Source organism: Amphiprion ocellaris, chromosome 5 (genome assembly GCF_022539595.1).
Source record: "Amphiprion ocellaris isolate individual 3 ecotype Okinawa chromosome 5, ASM2253959v1, whole genome shotgun sequence".
NCBI classification, from domain to species: Eukaryota; Metazoa; Chordata; class Actinopteri; family Pomacentridae; genus Amphiprion; species Amphiprion ocellaris.
The window spans coordinates 25,079,519-25,097,662 of record NC_072770.1 but is presented as its reverse complement, the minus strand read 5'-3'; the positions used below and the strand labels follow the sequence as shown (position 1 = coordinate 25,097,662).

Sequence of the window (18,144 nt, the reverse complement as noted above, 5' to 3'; positions counted from 1 at the left end):
TTCATGTTATGGATCAGGGAACGCTGAAGTATCTGAAGTATTATATTTCACCGTGGCAAAGGCAAGTTTGTTTGATCGACAGCAGCTGGAGGTGATGTATTAAACATTCAGGATTATTAATTATTTCACCCTGCAGTGAAAGTTTTCACCTGCAGCAAAAGCAGACTGAACGAGTGATTTTTTTAAAAATCCAGTTTCTTAGAATTGAACTGAGTTTTGGTGGATCGAGTGAGTCACTGAAACAAAGACAATGCCTCTGCAGACAGACAGGACACCATAGTAACGAAAAGCGCCATCACAAAACTATCATTTTACGGTTTCTTCAGAAATTTATGTGACAGTTAATCAAAAGCAAACACCTAAACTTTCATGTCTAACCACGTAGCTGCCTCTGTAGTGTTTCGATGCCCGTCCTTACACACAAAAATCTGTGCTGCTGTGTCAAGACACCATCTGTGTTTTGATAGCGCTTGAGGAGCAATGACAAGAGTGGCGTGATGGAGAGATGACGTTGGGAATGAAGTAACACATGGCGGTCAAGGCAAGGAGAGAATGAAGTGGTAGTAACGGAGGAGGATGGAAGGAAAGAGCGAAGAGAGGGACGAGCATCTCAGGGGCCCCCTGCAGTGTCGGGTAAACACAGAGCCTGTCTGTATCTATGGAGACAAACCCTGAGTGGAATGAGACGGAGAGGAGCAGGACGAGGTGGGGGCGGACAATACTGAAAAACAAGGTCATAGCGCTTTCCCTTCTCTCCTTCCGTTCCGCCACTTGGCATCAACAAAGGGATGTTATGTAACAGCTATTTATACTCATGCTCCCTTTTCCTCTCACCCTCCCTCTCATGTCAGGCAGCACCACATGCAAACCAAATGGAATCGCAGCTCTGCTCTCCTCTATTCCAAGACCTTTTCCTCTTCATTCGTCTCTCCGTTCTTTCTGCCATAGTCGTTCCAACTTGAAGGAGATCTCTAATCAATATCTTACGAAAAAATTTTTAAAAATCACAACACCGGTTAAACGCACCTGCATATCACATTCTTTGGAGAGAAACCGAACAGCATGTGGTTAGACTGCAGACTGCTGACGAGTGAAATGTCACAAGTTGACTTGTCACAGCACAATTTACAGCTGTCTGAGATGTCTCAAAGCTGTCGCAGAAAAGCTTACAGAAATACACAAAAGCAGTTAGCAGTCAACAAGTGTAAAAAAACATAAAAATATAATACATCTTAACTCCCAGGGAATTTCTGCATTAGCTCTACATGACAGCAAAACCAGCATATGTGTGTGTTTAAGGGAGTGAATAAGCGTGCAGTGGAGTTATTCTGTGTGGTTTATTTTTGTGCAATATGTAGGCCATGAGTAAATAGTTAACTGTGTTACGTGAGAACAAGATATCCAAAACCCAACAGGTGCACAGCTCGGCATTTCAAACGAAGGCACCGACAAAAACAACCCGAGTTATTCTTAGTGTGCTTTCCTCAAGAGAGTCGAGAGCAAACACAGTGAATCTTGTCCAATTTGTTTGTGTAAAAGGTACATTTGATATATAAATTCAACATTAAAGCTGTCCATCAAAAGATCCTCTCTTGTAAAGTGCAGTCAGCACTGTAAACTCTGGATTTTAGAATAAGCCTCAGTCAAAGAACACAAATATTTGCACTATATGTTACAATTCAAACTCAGCAGAATATTTTTTCCTGCTAAGAAAATCGCCAGAACAAACTCAAGAATGCAAGGGTAAGAAGGGCTCCAGCTTTTCTTCAATCCCCTCTGTGTTTCCTCGTCCCTCCGCCCTCTCTCCCCACTGCCCCAGTTCCGGAGGCCCAGCATGACCCAGTTTGGGCCGGCAAGAGAACGCGAGGGAGCGAGGCTGGAATGTTTTGAAGGCTGAGACATTCCTCATTGTTCATTCACACAGGCCTTATGTAACACAGGCCGATCACGTGACATAGCTCTGCAGCAGCCGTGGGAAGCCAAAGCATTATCTCCGCCACAGTGGCTTCCTCGCTCTAATCTGATTATGCAAGCCCCTTGCTTACACAACAAGACACATACAGACAGACAAATGGAAAGACGTAGAGATCGACGGACAGAGCAAGAGACATGAAGAAGACATGCAAAGAGAGAAAAAGAGCGTCGAGCAGCCCAGATCAAACCAAATATGGGAAAAACATTCATTCTCACTGACTGAGAGTGCAACTAAGAGTGACCAAAGTAATGAAATGTAAGAATATTGTAAAATATTCTGATCTACAAACTACTGACATCATTAACAGATGGTCTGGTCTCTAGGTTAATTGATCTAGTGCAGAATGTAATGGGGAGAAAAGCCGCGCTGGTAATGTACATGTGCGGCTATGGTGGCCCACTGACCCAGATAATGTAGATTGTCTAGTAATAGAAACTTCCATCTATACCACAGCGTGTCCATTTCACTGATTGTATCGCAGCACATCATCTAGACTGATAGGAAAGCGGATAATTTTCACCATGCGATGGTTTAACTAAAGACTGAGACATGGTGCACTGGTTAGTAGATGCAGGAGATGAAAATGTTCCTTCTGTTTGGACAATCCATATTTGTGAGTCAGACGTTTGTGGTTAACTGACCTGGATGGTTGTGTTTCCACCTTCCAGCAGCGCAATAGCCAAGAGGATGCTTTCTTGGAAGACTCGGTCACTAGTGGTGTTCATGATGAGGTCGATAACCAGGTCAGACGCTCCCTCTTTGTCCAGATGACACTGTACCTCTGCCAGGCTCATTTCCCCACGACTCAGGCCTCCAGGGCCCCCTAAAGCTGCACCACAGTGACAAGGCAACAGTTCAAATCAGGTATATGGGATGTGAATTAAATATTTTTCAATGTCCATTTTAATCAGGTTAAATTGGCAAATTAACATAAAACAAAATTCTAACTATGTGACAGTTTAATAAGTAATTTGTAGGTAATTGACAGGTAAATGATCCAAAAACTACATGACTATCTGAAAATCCTGGATTAGGTGTGTTAACAAGACAGAAACACATTCACAACACACAACACACACAATCTTTCTTCAGTAATATTGCAGCTGCTTGGACTTTATCTTACAGTACACACCGATGCAAAAGTTGTTCAATTTAGAATTTGTCATCATTTTTTAAAAATTTACCTATTTTATAAATTTTGTATCCTATGAAAAATTACTCTAATATTGGGGGATGATCAGCATCATCACTGATATGAAGTCTTTAAAATTAAATGTCTTCCCAAAAGAAGCACTGACAGAGAGGTGGTGGTTTATAGGCAACAAGTTTGCAGTTTTTAGTAGAAAATGTTGCATAAAAAATATGAAATGTTTTATATGTAAGTTGACCTTGTTTTTGTTTATTTTTTTTGACTTGTGAATGTGTACATTTGAAAATCATTGGATTCTACATCTGCAACTCCCAGTGAATCATGATAGGAATATCAGTTATAATATGTCAATTCACTACAGGACAGGTTTTACATTCTCTGCAATTAGGTACAAAAATGTGCATATATTAGCATCAGCAAATATGAGTTGGGAAATATCAACACAAATCCAATATCTTGCATCCCTAATAATGACTGTGAAATTCTTTTTAATTATCTCCAAGTTATCATTAAGGTTTACAGCTCAAATCCTTAAACACAGAATTTCTTTTATCATACATCATACATTCATTATTAGTATAAAACATAATCCTCACTGAATTACTCCAACAAAACTTAAACCCAAACTGCCGCGTTGCTAATCCTGTATTAACCAACTGTTCTCTGCAACTGTACAGTTGTGTAATTCATTGTACATGCCTTCGCCTGCACATTTCCCCCCCGAGGCCCCAGCTTCAGGCTACATATGGAATTCTCAGCCTGGCTCTTGTTTCTGCAACAGGTGCAAAGGCTGTTTTCACAGGAAGTAGCCATAAGTTACCTAGCAACAGTAAAAAGGGGATCATGGAGGGGAGGGGTCTGGTGGTCTGGAAGTTTGCCAGCATCTTGGTGCACAAGGGAAAGATGGTGAACTGGGAACAAGTGTGATTTTCTCTGTCAAAATGTGATTTATCCAAACATCTGAGCTGTTTGTCACAGCTGTAATACAAATTATATGAATAATATATACTGTATGTGATGGGTGATAATGTCACAACCGAGCATCATCACTGCTGGCCACAGCAGACTCCAGCCATTCTGGTTATTAGGTCAAAGTGGTAACAGTAAAAACAGATTCGCAGCGCAAACTATTGGCATCAACTCTTCATGTCCTCATAAAAGTATATGCTGATAACATTTCTTACATCACATGTGTTACATATCAAGCAATAGCTCAAATAAAAGGAGGCAAACGGCAGAGATGCATTGCTTCAGTATTTTGACTGCAGATAGTAAGACAATGACAGTGTTATCAGGTAGTGATAAAAAATGTTGTGCTCTGCGTGCTCAAAGGGCAACTGGCAGCACAGCTCAGGAGCTGATAACCAGCTCAGGGACAGATACAGTCCTTATATAACACTGTTGAGAGAACTTTGCTTTACTACGACTTCAGGGGCGGAAACATTTTGGCTAAACAAAAGGGAAAAGTTTATCTAGACTTTGCCCCCCTGAAGTAGATGTAGTCATAACTGGCTGCTTAATCCCCCTCCTCACAGGCAAAGGCCTTTGGTTAATGCTCAACAGAGACCAGCTCAGTATAAGATGTTGAAATCAGTGTTCTCATGGCCTTGTGCGCCAAACTAAACATTTCCGACTGAGAAGAATTAACAACAAACTTCTGTGTTTGGTGTCGGAGATGAGCAACAACAGCGTCCCACCTGATGGGTTTTTGCCTGGTCCTACAGGACTGAGGGGGCCATTGCTAAATGACGTCAGGCTTTCCCTCCGCCCACCACTCCGATGGAAGTTGCCATAGTAACGGTTCACCAGAATCTGTCTCAGTGCCTCGCCCTATGAGAGGAAAAGAAAGGGAAGGATGTAATGATGTGATGTCAGTGAAGACGTTGTGTAACAAGGACAACATGCATCATCGGTGATATATGCTGTGCATTTCAGCTACATAAGACAATAAAACAGCCCAAACGCAGAAAATTGCAGCCTGCCTGCCAATGCGACCACGCTCTGTGATCGATAGCTCTGGAGCAATGACATGTCCACTTTTAATTCTAAATGTTTAAAAATTGCATAAAAATCCTTTCAGGTATAACAAAGTTTATGCCATTCGCCACCCACACGGCCGACACTTATAGTTATCATGGCAACAATGACCCTGCACAGTGGCAATGTGAGGTCCTGGTTTTCACTTAGACAGACCTGGGGCCAGCCCTCCCACACTGTGACTCATCCACCGTCGAGCAGTCAGAAGCACGACTTTGCTGTTGTTATGGTAACCACAGTCCATAGCTACCTGACAGACCTCCCATGGGATAAAGTGAAGGAAATGAAAGAGAAGGGTTTTTTTTCTGTGTTTGTGTGATTATGTGCAAATCATTGTCAGCTGTGGGCGGTCCTTGATAGACGACAGCAGCATTATGTAAGCTCCGCTGCCATAGTTATTTTCTAGAGGTCAGGATTAGTTTATGTAGGAGGTGTGAAGAACATTCTTCACTGTTCTCTTGTATTGACAGGAGGTTAATCAGCTGTATGCATTGTGCGTAACAGCAAAGTACAATCAGCTGTAGTCAGATCATCACTCTCTGTTCTCATTGGAGGATCTCTTTTTGTGACTTCCTGAGTCATTAGCCAAACTCCTCAGGACGTCATCTAAACTGTCAACACAAACTTGGCCTTCACTGAGGAGATGCAGAAACTATGACAGGAGGAAGGATGCTGGTACTTCACACTTGACACTTTTGGATGATGATACAAGCAGAAGTTTCTTTATAATGTTGGAAATTTGAATGAATCTTCCCTATCAAACGGCTAAGGAGTCAGCCGGAGGAAACCAGTGATGATGACATCTTGTTTGGTACATTTATTTAACACCTGAACATCTGATGAAGATACCAGCTTGCAAATTAATGTTCTTCTTTTGGAGATGACAATTATATATTGACAAATCAATATTGCTACTCTGAAATGTCAGTTGTAGTCAGCCACTTTAGCGCACACATCAAAATCTCTGCAAAGTTACTGCTTTATCATAAATACAATCAGAGACATTTGATGCTTTTTTGTTGATTAGTTGAGTGTTACTTGAAGCACTAGAAGCGAAAGAGTGGTTGGATCACAAAGGGGTAATTTTTCATTCAAGATGCATGATTGTTGTATATTGAAAACCTGAAATCTCACCATGAATCTATGTAGTGTTGGAGTTTTCAGTTAAGTTGCTATGCTTATGTTAGTACATACCCTCTTCTGGTCTTCCAACAGCTTCTCAGGCTGATTCTGATCCAGCTGCTGGGTGCAGTGAGCAGTGCAAACAGAGGGTTAGTATTCATGCAGCAGAGAGGAGGCAATTGTCAGGTTAATAACCACATCATGTTCCTATTCAGCTGGTTCAAGTGGCCATGCAAAGGTCTGCTCAGTGCGAGCTGCCATGCTTTTATAGCAAGATCAGAAGCCAGGGAAACATTATGGCTGTGGAGCGTTTAGAGAACTGAGACAGGAGATGTGTACAGTGTTGACCATTAAATAAAATGTTACAGGACATGTGCAGTGTTATTAGTGCTTCAGTTCATTTTCTGAATTCCATTAAGATCCTGTTTTTTGTTTTTTTACAGTACAGCCTGTAAGTATGGACAGTTACACAAATTGTGTTCAGAAGACTCAGTTTGAAATAAAATAATGAAAATGAATTTGCTACATTAAAAAGCAAAATCTCACCTTTAATTTGAGTCACTGTATCGATATAGACAAGAAACTGTTGAGGACATGCAACACTTTTAACACGAGGCCCAAACTCATCATATTTGATATTCTGGTGGAAATCCTTTGCAGTTAATAACTGCTGGAAATCAAGTCCTCACTGCAGCCACCTTCAACTCCTGCTTTTTGTGGTCTCTCTACCTTTAGTCTGGTCTTCAGAGAGTAAAACGCATGCTCGGTATGACTGAGATCAAGTGACTAACTCAGCCATTAGAGCATATTTCAGCTTTTCAAAGGGAATAATCTCTTTGGTTGCTTTGGTTGTTTGATAAGATTGCTGTCCTGCCAAACAACGAAATGTTGTCCAACACATTTTGATGCATTTTGTTGAATCAGCATTCACCCTGCTGCTTCCACCAGCTATAAAATCCTTTCTAAATGCCAGTTTCACATGCTCAAGTCATAGTTTTTTAACTATTACCTGACCGTTCTGTTTTTCAGGTTTACCAGGCGCCTGTTGCAGTGAATCGTGTCATGAACTCTTCTCTCGATTGTTCACCAGGAAGCCCAAACGCCTACATTCTACATTGTTGACATGCTGTGCAGCCATGAAGGGTATTTTCTTCACCATACAAATAATCCACAAGGCTTGTGCTCATGCATGCCAGGGTTTTGTTTATGCTTTTTTTCTTTTCTTTTTTTAGAATAAACCCAATTGCCGATTTTACCAAACCAACTAGCTTTGACATATCTTTGATAGATTTTTCCATTTCTTTTGAGGCTTACTATTGTGTTCTCTTGCATGCTCACCTTTTTACCCTTCATACAAACAGTCAGCTTCACCGCAGTCTAAATGTCAGCTCTCATTCAAAACTTGTGTGGGCTCTTTTGTGCATGAAGTGACACTGAAACAACACACAGTTGCACAAGAAACATTTAGCTGTTCGATTACTGTTGAACCTTTGCAATTTGGGCACAGTGTGTTAAAGTGGCTATTTCCCCTCACACAGTTCTTTCAGTGTGGATAGAAACCACTCAAATAAAGGCTGAGAATTGACACTTTTATGTGGTGAACATTGTTTGATTTCAAACTCTGTGCTGAAGCAATGACTCCCAAGAACAAAACTGTTGAAACACTTCAATTTTCAAATTCTTAAGGTTCAACATTTTGGGAATGTTGTTTATTTACTTTTCCTGTTGAGCGTTCAATTGAACTGCATGGTAAATATGAGCTTACAGCAGGAGAATAGCTTGGCTCTTTCTAAACAACAAAAAAAAATCCATGAACCAGCATTTGTAAGCCTCACTACTTAAAGGACAAAATCAGAATTTGTGTTATGCAACAGTCAGGTGCCCATATGAATATTGAAACACATTTTTATTTTGTGAACATTTATGTTCTTAATAATGATCATTAAAAAATCCTACATAATACACTTTTGATCTTAAGAGTAAGTAAAGTCAAAAGATTGTTGATTTTTTTTAGTTCAAATTTCCATTGTGCATCCACAGATTGTGTTTCCTTTCTGAGCTGTGATGAAAAGGAGCATTTTCAAAATAAAAGTCTGTAATTCTTAAAGATGTTAGTTGGGTCTGATTATCTCAGACAGCTGAAACTTCAAATTAATGTCAGGCAATGTTATAAAAACAATTTAACAAAATTACATTTGTTGATTTTATTGCCAGTCTCTTACACTAAAAGCACCAACTGAAAGGATTTTTTAATTTCCAGTATCAACAGAACAAATGAGTAGAGCAAGCAACAAGTGGCTCAATGTTCATATGAGCACCCAGCTTTTTTTTCCACATATTTCTGTGTCGGGTGCAGCAGGTTTGTGTGCTCCCTAAAGGGTGCCTCACAGTGACACTCTGGGAGAACAACAACAGGCCTGTTCTTCAAAATGTCAAACTCTTCTTGTATTATTTTAGAAAATACAAAAACTGAAATCACGCTGCAACTGTCAGTAAAGTCAGAAATGAGTAAACACATGGTGCGATGTTCTCAGTTTGAGGTATGTTGTGAGCAAGATGAAACTCAAGCACAATAATCAGATTTAGCGTGTAATATACAGATCTATTGCTTTCCCATTTTTGCTTTCTAATTTCCTTATTGTTTCACCAAAACAGTGGGAATTCACACGAGACACCATTTTGCAGAATCAAAATCCATCACCTGTATGTACACTGTGTGCTCACCAAGAGAAAATGAAACTAGTCAAAGGCGCTGCTCCACATATATTGTTATGTAAAAGGACACATTAGGAGGGGCAGGAGAGGGGAACAGAGAGAGGCAAGGGGCGATGGGGTTAGAGTTACATAATCACTCCAAAAGGAACCAGGCCACTAAACCAGTGACACAGAGCTGCTTACAGCGGCCATCTGTCACCAAAAACACAGAGGGCAACAACGACAGAACAAGGGAAAGACAGAAAGAGAATAACAAGCAAATTATGACTATATTTATACACCCTGACAACTGACAAAGCCTCTCTGTCCAGGGCATAATGCATCGTATGTACGCAGTTTTAACAAAGGCTTACAAGTTTGTTTTTTTGAACACCAATGACTAAGATTTACCTTGATACTCCTTCTAAACTAAAACATTCAGGGGGGCAGTTGAACAGATTGGAAACCTAAGAAGCAGCACACAAAGAACTGACAACTATGTTTCATAACTTACTCTATGACCTACAAACTGTTGACAAATTACAGGAAAAACCACAATAACCATGAAAACCACATTGGAACTCTACTGAAAGGTAAACTTGACAATATTTCAGGAGCGAAAGGGCACAGATGCTTTCAAGCAGTGAATCCTCAGTTTGATTCCAGATTGGTTTGCACCTTTTACTGCATGCCATGCTAGTGTTTTCTTTTCCCACATTTCCTGTCTTCCTCACTCTCATTATGTAATAAAGGGGAAAAAAAGATCTATAAGGTGTTCAGTTGGGTTATCTGATGACTATAAAGAGCAGAACATTGGATCATATTGCTTTTATACCATTTATTAACTACTTCTGCTTTATAGAGAAACATTAGAGTTCATGATGTTTTATTACTCCATTATTAGACTTTCTTAATTGGCCTGTCAAACGCTGCATTCAAGGCACTACTCAATTAAGGCATCTGCCAACTTGCAGGTGGGTCAGTAAAGTCATGAAATAAGATTTAAATTCACTGAAATAAGCATTAATCAGAGACATACTAAAACAGAATACACCAATGCTTTAACCACTATAGCACAAATACATAAGAGATAATAACAGAGTTAATAACAGCACAGTAACACAGTGCACATCTGTTGAAGTTAAAGTACTTTACTGTACTTTAAAGTATACTGTGTAAAGGTACACTGTCAATATCAGGTACCTGACATTAAACAGCCATGTTGAATCCATTCTTGCAAAGACAAAATACCTCACTCCAACAAATAACACGCTCTGTAAACTCAAAACCTGCCTGCCTCTTCAAAATCTTGCATCTGCAAACATCCCAAGAGGTAACAAAACAGGGCTGTTTTCACCTCCATGACAACATAATTAATCAGCTGCAAGTGTTTTTATTTTAAAGCATTACAAGCATATTATAAGAGATTCTGACTTGTAATGGCCAGCGACACATAATCTCTTAAAGCAGGTAACAGAGGGACGGATTTTGTTCATTGTTCTGTGAGTGGGTGGAGGTGTAAAAGCAGAATGAGACAGAGAAAGTGACAGACAGAGACATAGTGTGAAAGACAAAAGGGAAACAGAGCATACTCAGAAAAATGCTTCGGAATACACAAAATGCAAATGCTGACATTTCAGCACACAATATTTAAAAGCTGCATTATTAAGTTGTCCAAAAATCCAAAAATTATTCCTCATGATTAATAGCTTTTACTTGCAAGTTATAAAATTTCCATTACGTGTGCTGATGACACAAAATTGATGTCTTGTTTTTAGCACCTGCGAATCTTGACGTGGGTCTGACTTGGACTTTGTGTCAACACTTAAAAGTCACTTAAACAAGCACAACAGCTGATTTGATACCAGATGCCAGCACCATAGTGGGGCAGAGTTCAGATTTGGGGCTTTCATGCTCAGCACACACACACCAGAGGATCAGCATCTTTCACAGGTCTGTGGACGCTGCCTCACTGTCACCACATTAAACCACAACGCAATATGCTGATCAGAGTAGATACGTAGCAGCTAATCAGCCCCAGTCTTACCACAGATACCACAGACTAACCCTTCTCAGCTGCCACATCCGCCCCAACTACAGTGTAATTCACCAAGCTGGAATCTCCCCAGGGCAAATCCCTGATCAGGCTCGCACCTTTCAGTTCAGCACTAAAGGAAATAAATGTACACGCACACATATGCAATAGGTTCATTCTACTTTGTCTTTTCTGAAAGTGCATAAATAAACATGTCTTTGCAGGCTGAGGCTGAGTCATATTTAAACTGGTGGTGAATGACATGAAAACTGGGGTTTACCACTCGCCTTCATGTTATGTGCAGACAGAGATGCAGACTAAATTAAAAGACTGTGCTCTGTCATTTTCATTGCAGCTGACCTACTTCTATACCAGACCTGGAAAATGGATTTCTGTCTTGGCCAGAGAGGGCAAAGTTCTGGTGTGAGAGTGGGCGAAAATGTGTTTAGAGAAAGAAAAAGCAATGCTATTTCGAAACCTAGAAGTCAATAAGACTTCAGTCCGCTGACAGGTTTGTCAAAGAAAGAAACAGGGAGCAGAAAGGAATGAAACATGTCTTACTTTCAACATGGAGGACTTGCATAACTGCTTTGACAAGACCGACCACACACACACACACACACACACACACACACACACACACACACACACACACACACACACACACACACACACACACACACACACACACACACACACACACAAGGCCAGGTGAAGAAGTCGACCTGAGAGTAAAAGCCCAACACTGTGTATCCTGAACTCCTCTGGCTCTTATATAACACAGTTAAAGAGCAAGAATTTAGCTGATAATCACCTCCCTGACATTTAGCAATGGGGCGGTAAGCACACACCAGGGAGGTCAAAAATACATCTCACGCTATCTCCATTTCTATTTCTCCATTTCAACAAGCACCTTGATAACACTGTGCAGAGCTCTGACTTCATGTGACCCATTTAAGCCATGTTTCCTGTGAAAACAAGCGCACATATTCATCCTTTTTCCTCTTCGATCATATACCATGACATTCCGCTATGCTCAAAGATCGACAGAAGAGACAAGAGCCAACTACGTACTTTCATATAACACCTACGCAAACATTCACAGTCAACTTCATTAAGTTTACACAGAGTGGGTGTGTGTTTGCATCCATGTGAGAAATTGTGTGAGTGGAAGTGGGGAGTCTTTGGAGTAGTTCAGGAATTGTGTCACAGTGATTTAATGGGGCCAAAAGGGGATGGGAGGTGAGAAGAAATATGAAGACTGGCAGATGGTAGGAGAAGTACAGGTTTCCCTTTAACTGTCGCTTACATCAGAACTCATTTTCATGTGCAGACAGACCAAGATACAACAGTTTATGAGAGAGACTCATGCAACCCTCCGCCCCTCGTTCAAAACTTGCATTTATACACACAGGTGTGCACACACAGACAACAGCAGTGTGGGTAAACAGCTCCTCCACACTTTTATTGGCAATTACTGCTGAAGGTCACACATCAGCGGCGGGGCTGAGTTCCAGGAAAAAAAAAAAGCCCGGTTCTTATGTAACCTCAGCCCAGAGTTGGCAGCGACCCAGGAATCGTGCAGCTCGCAGGCAAGGAAAACTAGGACACAGCCTCAATGACTGCCACAGCCCCTCTCAGCCCCACACATTCACTAATATGCCCACATGCACACAGTCACAGTGCCCCCTATTGGAGCAGACAGGAGATGCTGGGGAAACACCCTACAAAGAGCCGGAAAGAGAATAAAACACCGGCATGAAGAGAAAAAGAGAGGGAAATAAGTGGTATGACTTATAGTACTTTACTACCTCCCCCCTCCTTTTTCAAAAAACAAACAGGAAGATTATATAGCAGTGAAATGTCAACATTTATGCTCTTAGCAGCATATTAATATTTTGTGTGTGTTAAAGTGTGAGTATGTGTTATGTGCACTATTTAGCCTCTTGCATCCAAATACTTTTGTTCATCTGTATGGCCAATACCGGATTCCTGCAATATTGCTTTGTCAATTTTATGCCTTTTACCTTCTTTTGTTCTGATTGTAATTTTAATTCTGAAATGCATTTCTTTCATATAGCCTTTCTTTATAATTGGCCCGTATCCACCTCTCTTTTCACATCTGTTAACTGTCTTCATGCTATTCATTGTGTACAAACAACACGACTAGTTTTACACAGGCCACCATGTTAAAAAAAAGAGTAAATGTGTCCCAAAATGACCCTTATCTGACCAGACTGAGCATTTTGGCATAAACTTGGGCAGTTGCAGTAAGTGTGAGGACAGTGAGCAGATAAAAACGCAGCGCTGGCAGCTGTCCCAGCCAGCAAGTGACTCACCTTGGAACTCAGGACAACACAACTCTGTTGAGCAACGTGCCGTCAGCCACAGCACACATCTCCCAACCCCTCTCTTTCTCACCGTTTTCAGGTAGTCTGCACATGGTTTTATGGCAGACAGTGCAGCAGGTGTTTATGACAGAATTAGTCCGCTGCTGTTTGTTACCAGCTGTGCCCGAAGCCTATGCTAACTAGAACAGAGCTGTTACAGAACTACTAATATTGCTACACAGACGTAACGGACAGGAGGTCAGGGAAATGAGGGCACGAGTAGAAGAAAAAGAGAAACAACCTTAGGCATATCCATCTCATCATCAAAGGCCCTGAGCTGAAAGAGAACAGAGGTTTGAGGGGTTAGACAACAACGCAGGAAGGAGGAAGTTAAAACAGAGGTCAATGATACAGCATGACATGTTAGTTAGGTTAGGTAAGACTGGGGAAATATATCAATTCAGCAACACACAAGACCAGTATTTGTGAATGGATATTAGCTGAAGTCAGCAGTCTCATACAGTGATGAATGTAGCTGAAAAGTAATGGGAAGTGACTAGTCCTGTCTCACTGAAAGCACAGGTGAATGTGACAGTGAGCATCAGTAAACAATAGCACTTGTCAGTTAGTATGTGTGTGTGATGCAGCATGTGTGTGTCTAGTGATTTAACATCACACTAACTGTGAATGGAGATATAATTTAACTAAATCAAACTGTTGTCATTTATTTACCATAATGTACATTGTCTCATATTGCTGTTTCTGTGCGAGGATTGTGACTTGACAACTTTGTATTAGTTTTGTGTCGCCAGTTCAATGAAAGTACTAAAAACGGATCTTTTAGGGGATAAAAATCTATAAAACTCTGAGATAAAAAAAAAAATCCATTCAAAATATAAAGAACTGCAATGAAATGCAAAGCTGAACAAATTTTCTTTAACTTACAGTTCTTGGAAAGCTAACATTTTTATCCAAAACAAATCACAACAGTGAAAAAATACAATGAGAAACTATCAATATATTATTTTCTAAAAATGTATTTATACAATATATATAATGTAAAGTACCTACATTTGTGAACAAAGACTTATAAAAACTATGATTATCGTAGCAGTCCTGACTTTCAAATGAGTCCTATAACCCAGAAATTTCTATGATACAATGATTGAAATGATTTTGATCATTTCATCAATGTATTATAAGTCCTGGAAATATGACAAAGTCTGTTGTGTCAACAATATACATACTTGACTATGAAACAAAAATGAGCTATTTGGCTACAATTGATCAGAAATATGCTCGGAGCCCTAACCCCAAAAATACAAAGCCTAGTGTCAAGCATGGTGGTGGTAGTATTATGGTCTGGGGCTGTTTTGCTGCCAGTGGAATTGGTACTTTATATAAAGTAAATGGAATAATAAAGATGGAGAATTAAATCTGCATTTTTTAAGAAAACCTGAAGTCATCAGCCAGAAGGTTGGTTCTTGGGCACACACCAGGAGTGGTTAAAAAAAAAAAAAGAAAAGAAAAGAAAAAAGAAGGCTTAATCAGTCTAAAATTAAGGTTTTAGACTGGTGTATCCCATTGAGAATCTGTGATGATGAACAAGTTTGTGTCAGAAAGCTAACAAATTTAGCTTAACTGCTCCAATTCTGGGCTGCACAGTGGCGTAGTGGTTAGCACTTTCGCCTTGCAGCGAGAAGATCCCTGGTTCGCGTCCCGGCTTTCCCGGGATCTTTCTGCATGGAGTTTGCATGTTCTCCCTGTGCATGCGTGGGTTCTCTCCGGGTACTCCGGCTTCCTCCCACAGTCCAAAAATATGCTGAGGTTAATTGATTACTCTAAATTGCCCATAGGTGTGAATGTGTGAGTGATTGTTTGTCTATATATGTAGCCCTGCGACAGACTGGCGACCTGTCTAGGGTGTCCCCTGCCTTCGCCCGAGTCAGCTGGGATAGGCTCCAGCCCCCCCCCCGCGACCCTAGTGAGGAATAAGCGGTGTATAGATAATGGATGGATGGATGGATGCTCCAATTCTGTCCAGAAGAGTGGTCAAAGATACAACCAGAAGTTTGTAGACAGCTACCAAAAGCACCTAGCTGAGGTGAAATTGGCCAAGGGACATTTAACCAAATATTAACTGCTGTGTGTATATTTTTAATCCAGCAGATTTCATCATTTCCAGAAGATCTATAATAAATTGATGAAAGAACCAAAAGCATGAATTTTTTTCGTGACAAAGACAGATGTGTTTTAATGATTCCAACATAAAAAATTAAGAGTTATAGGCATCATTGGAAACTCAAGACTGCCATGATATGCGTGTTCTTTACACGCAAACTTTGATTACAACTATACAGGCACAGTCACACGCACAGTCAAAGTACCTCTTTTCACAAATGGAAACACATGATGTCTGTGCTTGGCAGCATTTCCTACCTTCTCTCCATAACCTCTGTCCTTAGTCATCATCTCCCGAAGAGTTTGCAGCACTTTAATGCACAGTCTCTCCTCATTTTCCTCCAGCAGCTGCTTGGTGTGCTTGATCAGCCTGTACATGCATACTTGCACTTTAATCCCATTTCTTAATGCCCTAAAATGTTAAATTGTGAGATGTGTAGATATTTGCATTGCTTACTTGCATATAAAACCTCCGCTTTCACACTTTTTCCGTGAGTCTGTGTTTTCAGGGAAGAGCAGCTCAGGCCGATGCAGCACATCAACAAGAACTGACAGCTCAGCCTGGACCAGCGGACGCAGACGGTCCTCGAGAGCTGACACTATGTCCTATATTACAAAGAAATACTGTAAATGTTTGTATGGATGAACTGACATGAATGAGCATAAACACACAACTATACCTGCAGCCTCTCGATGATGTTCCTATAGTCACGTGATGCAGTCACTACAGAGTCTCTGCGGGCTGCATTGCGAGCAGAAAGTCTCCAGCTCATGGCTGTCTTCTGCACTATGTTATTCGATTTCACAAATAGGTTGTTCACCTGGTTGTCCAGGTCCACAGGTATGGCTATTGCTCGGCCTTTGGCTGGTGGGTGCACAAAGACACATAAAAGCAGTGTAAGGATGAACATGAATGAACATGATGGACTGACTTTGATCTTAAAATTAGAAAGTCCCAAGTGAAAGTCTTACCAACATCAGAGAGCACTTTGATACAACTCTCAACTGAGCCCTTCTGGACTGGGATCAACCAGTTGCAGTGGTAAACCCTAAAAACTGCCTGCAACAGCTGCACAAAGACGGGCTGCCTGGTCTGAGAGGAAAATATGAGATAAGAGAAAAGAACGAGAAGTTGTAGAATATTTTATTTAGTTAGACGGAACTTCTCTAGTCTTGAAAAGAAAAAAAAGTCCCTTGACAACATGAAAAACACCCATCTGTCATCCATAGCATTAAGGAACTGGACCAAAGCTGTTGTGATTTAATATCACACACACAATTTGTCACATAGTGCTGTAGCTGTGACAGAACCTGTAGCGAGACCAGCATGCTGACTCAGTGGTAGATTGTTACCTTTTTCGAAGACCCATCAATCCCTGAGCAGACATTTGCCCAACTTTCACCCAGTGAAAATCTGTTGTATTGCACTTATTTGACAGAACGTTCACACATACAGTAAGTAACAAGGTAAAGAACTTTGTTTTTCATCCAACAAAAAATTACAACACCCAGCTATGTGTTCCTTTCTGAATTAAATTGCAACAAATACCTGAAATATTTTCCCCAACAGAGAAGCCTGCAGCAGAGGATACAAGCAGTTGATAAAACATGTATGGAAAATAAGATGGACACTACACATACTTCCCAACATAACACTACATATTTCAGGGGCGAGATGTCAGTGTCACCTCAGTATTCTAAATTAACTGAATAATACATGTTTGTAAAAAAAATAAATAAAAAATACGAGAAGACAGTTAAAAAATGTTCTTCTTGACTGCATCATAGCTGAAAGAATTATTATATAAACAAAAGACAACAAAGGCAACAAAATGACTAGCATTTGTAAACATGTTTTGAGAATTTCCATTTCTATGAAATCTTCAAGGCTCGCTTTTAAAATGAAAAGGAAACCTTTTATGTAATGACAAAGGACACGATAAATTAGGAAAACAGGATGTCAATAACAGCTAAGACTAAGTGGTCTTAAGTCTGTAAAGTCTGATTAACCCCACAGGACCGTGACTAACAGTTTTCTGATGACTGCATACCAATAGGAGGAGAAGGGAAACATTCCTTCTTGGTAGTCACCCGCAGTGAAGTTAATCAACCGAGACACTTCCCAGAAACTCTGAGGAAGCCCTGATGTTACCGCTTATTAGGGAAGAACTGTGAAAAGCACTGCACTGGTGGATCTAATCTAAAACTCAGGGTTTTGGATGGGGATTTCTTCTGCTATTTGTTTGAAACTACAAGAAGCAGCTATTATATATTCAATCTGTACTTACATTCCCTCTGACAGCAATCTAAAGGATGACACAAACTGTACATTAACAAGCGGGAGGTCAGCTGATATTTACAAGTGGATCTTAGGGGAGAGAAACCACTGGATCTCAACCAGCTGAAATGAGGACGATCCACACAAACATTTAGCACTTTTAAAGGAGCTTCATACTGCATTTGTGATTATAACAGGGTTACCTGCAGGCTTGTGCTCTGGTCAGAGAAAGGTGAGCTGAAGAAGGTGGTTACAATGCTCATGACCGTCTCTGTCACATAGCGCTCCAGAATCGTATCTGCATGCTTACGGTCACTTGTGTTGTTGCACACCTGAACGCAA

At 40.5% G+C, this 18,144-nt stretch overlaps 1 protein-coding gene across 7 annotated transcripts in view; it reads right to left on the bottom strand.

The window, feature by feature from the left end:
* Positions 1-18,144, bottom strand: part of LOC111575102 (inositol 1,4,5-trisphosphate receptor type 1) — a 78,215-nt gene that overhangs the window by 24,565 nt on the left and 35,506 nt on the right. For 3 of the 7 annotated variants that reach the window (XM_055010883.1, XM_035952709.2, XM_023280027.3), the window contains exons 34-42: positions 18,006-18,134; positions 16,497-16,617; positions 16,205-16,389; positions 15,982-16,130; positions 15,783-15,894; positions 13,645-13,680; positions 6,357-6,404; positions 4,823-4,955; positions 2,617-2,804 (exon numbers count right to left, since the gene is read on the bottom strand). In XM_055010883.1, the coding sequence (XP_054866858.1) occupies positions 2,617-2,804; positions 4,823-4,955; positions 6,357-6,404; positions 13,645-13,680; positions 15,783-15,894; positions 15,982-16,130; positions 16,205-16,389; positions 16,497-16,617; positions 18,006-18,134 (1,101 nt within the window). The remainder of the gene's footprint in view (positions 1-2,616; positions 2,805-4,822; positions 4,956-6,356; positions 6,405-13,644; positions 13,681-15,782; positions 15,895-15,981; positions 16,131-16,204; positions 16,390-16,496; positions 16,618-18,005; positions 18,135-18,144) is intronic. The other 4 variants (XM_035952707.2, XM_035952710.2, XM_035952708.2 and 1 more) reach the window with 4 other exon arrangements.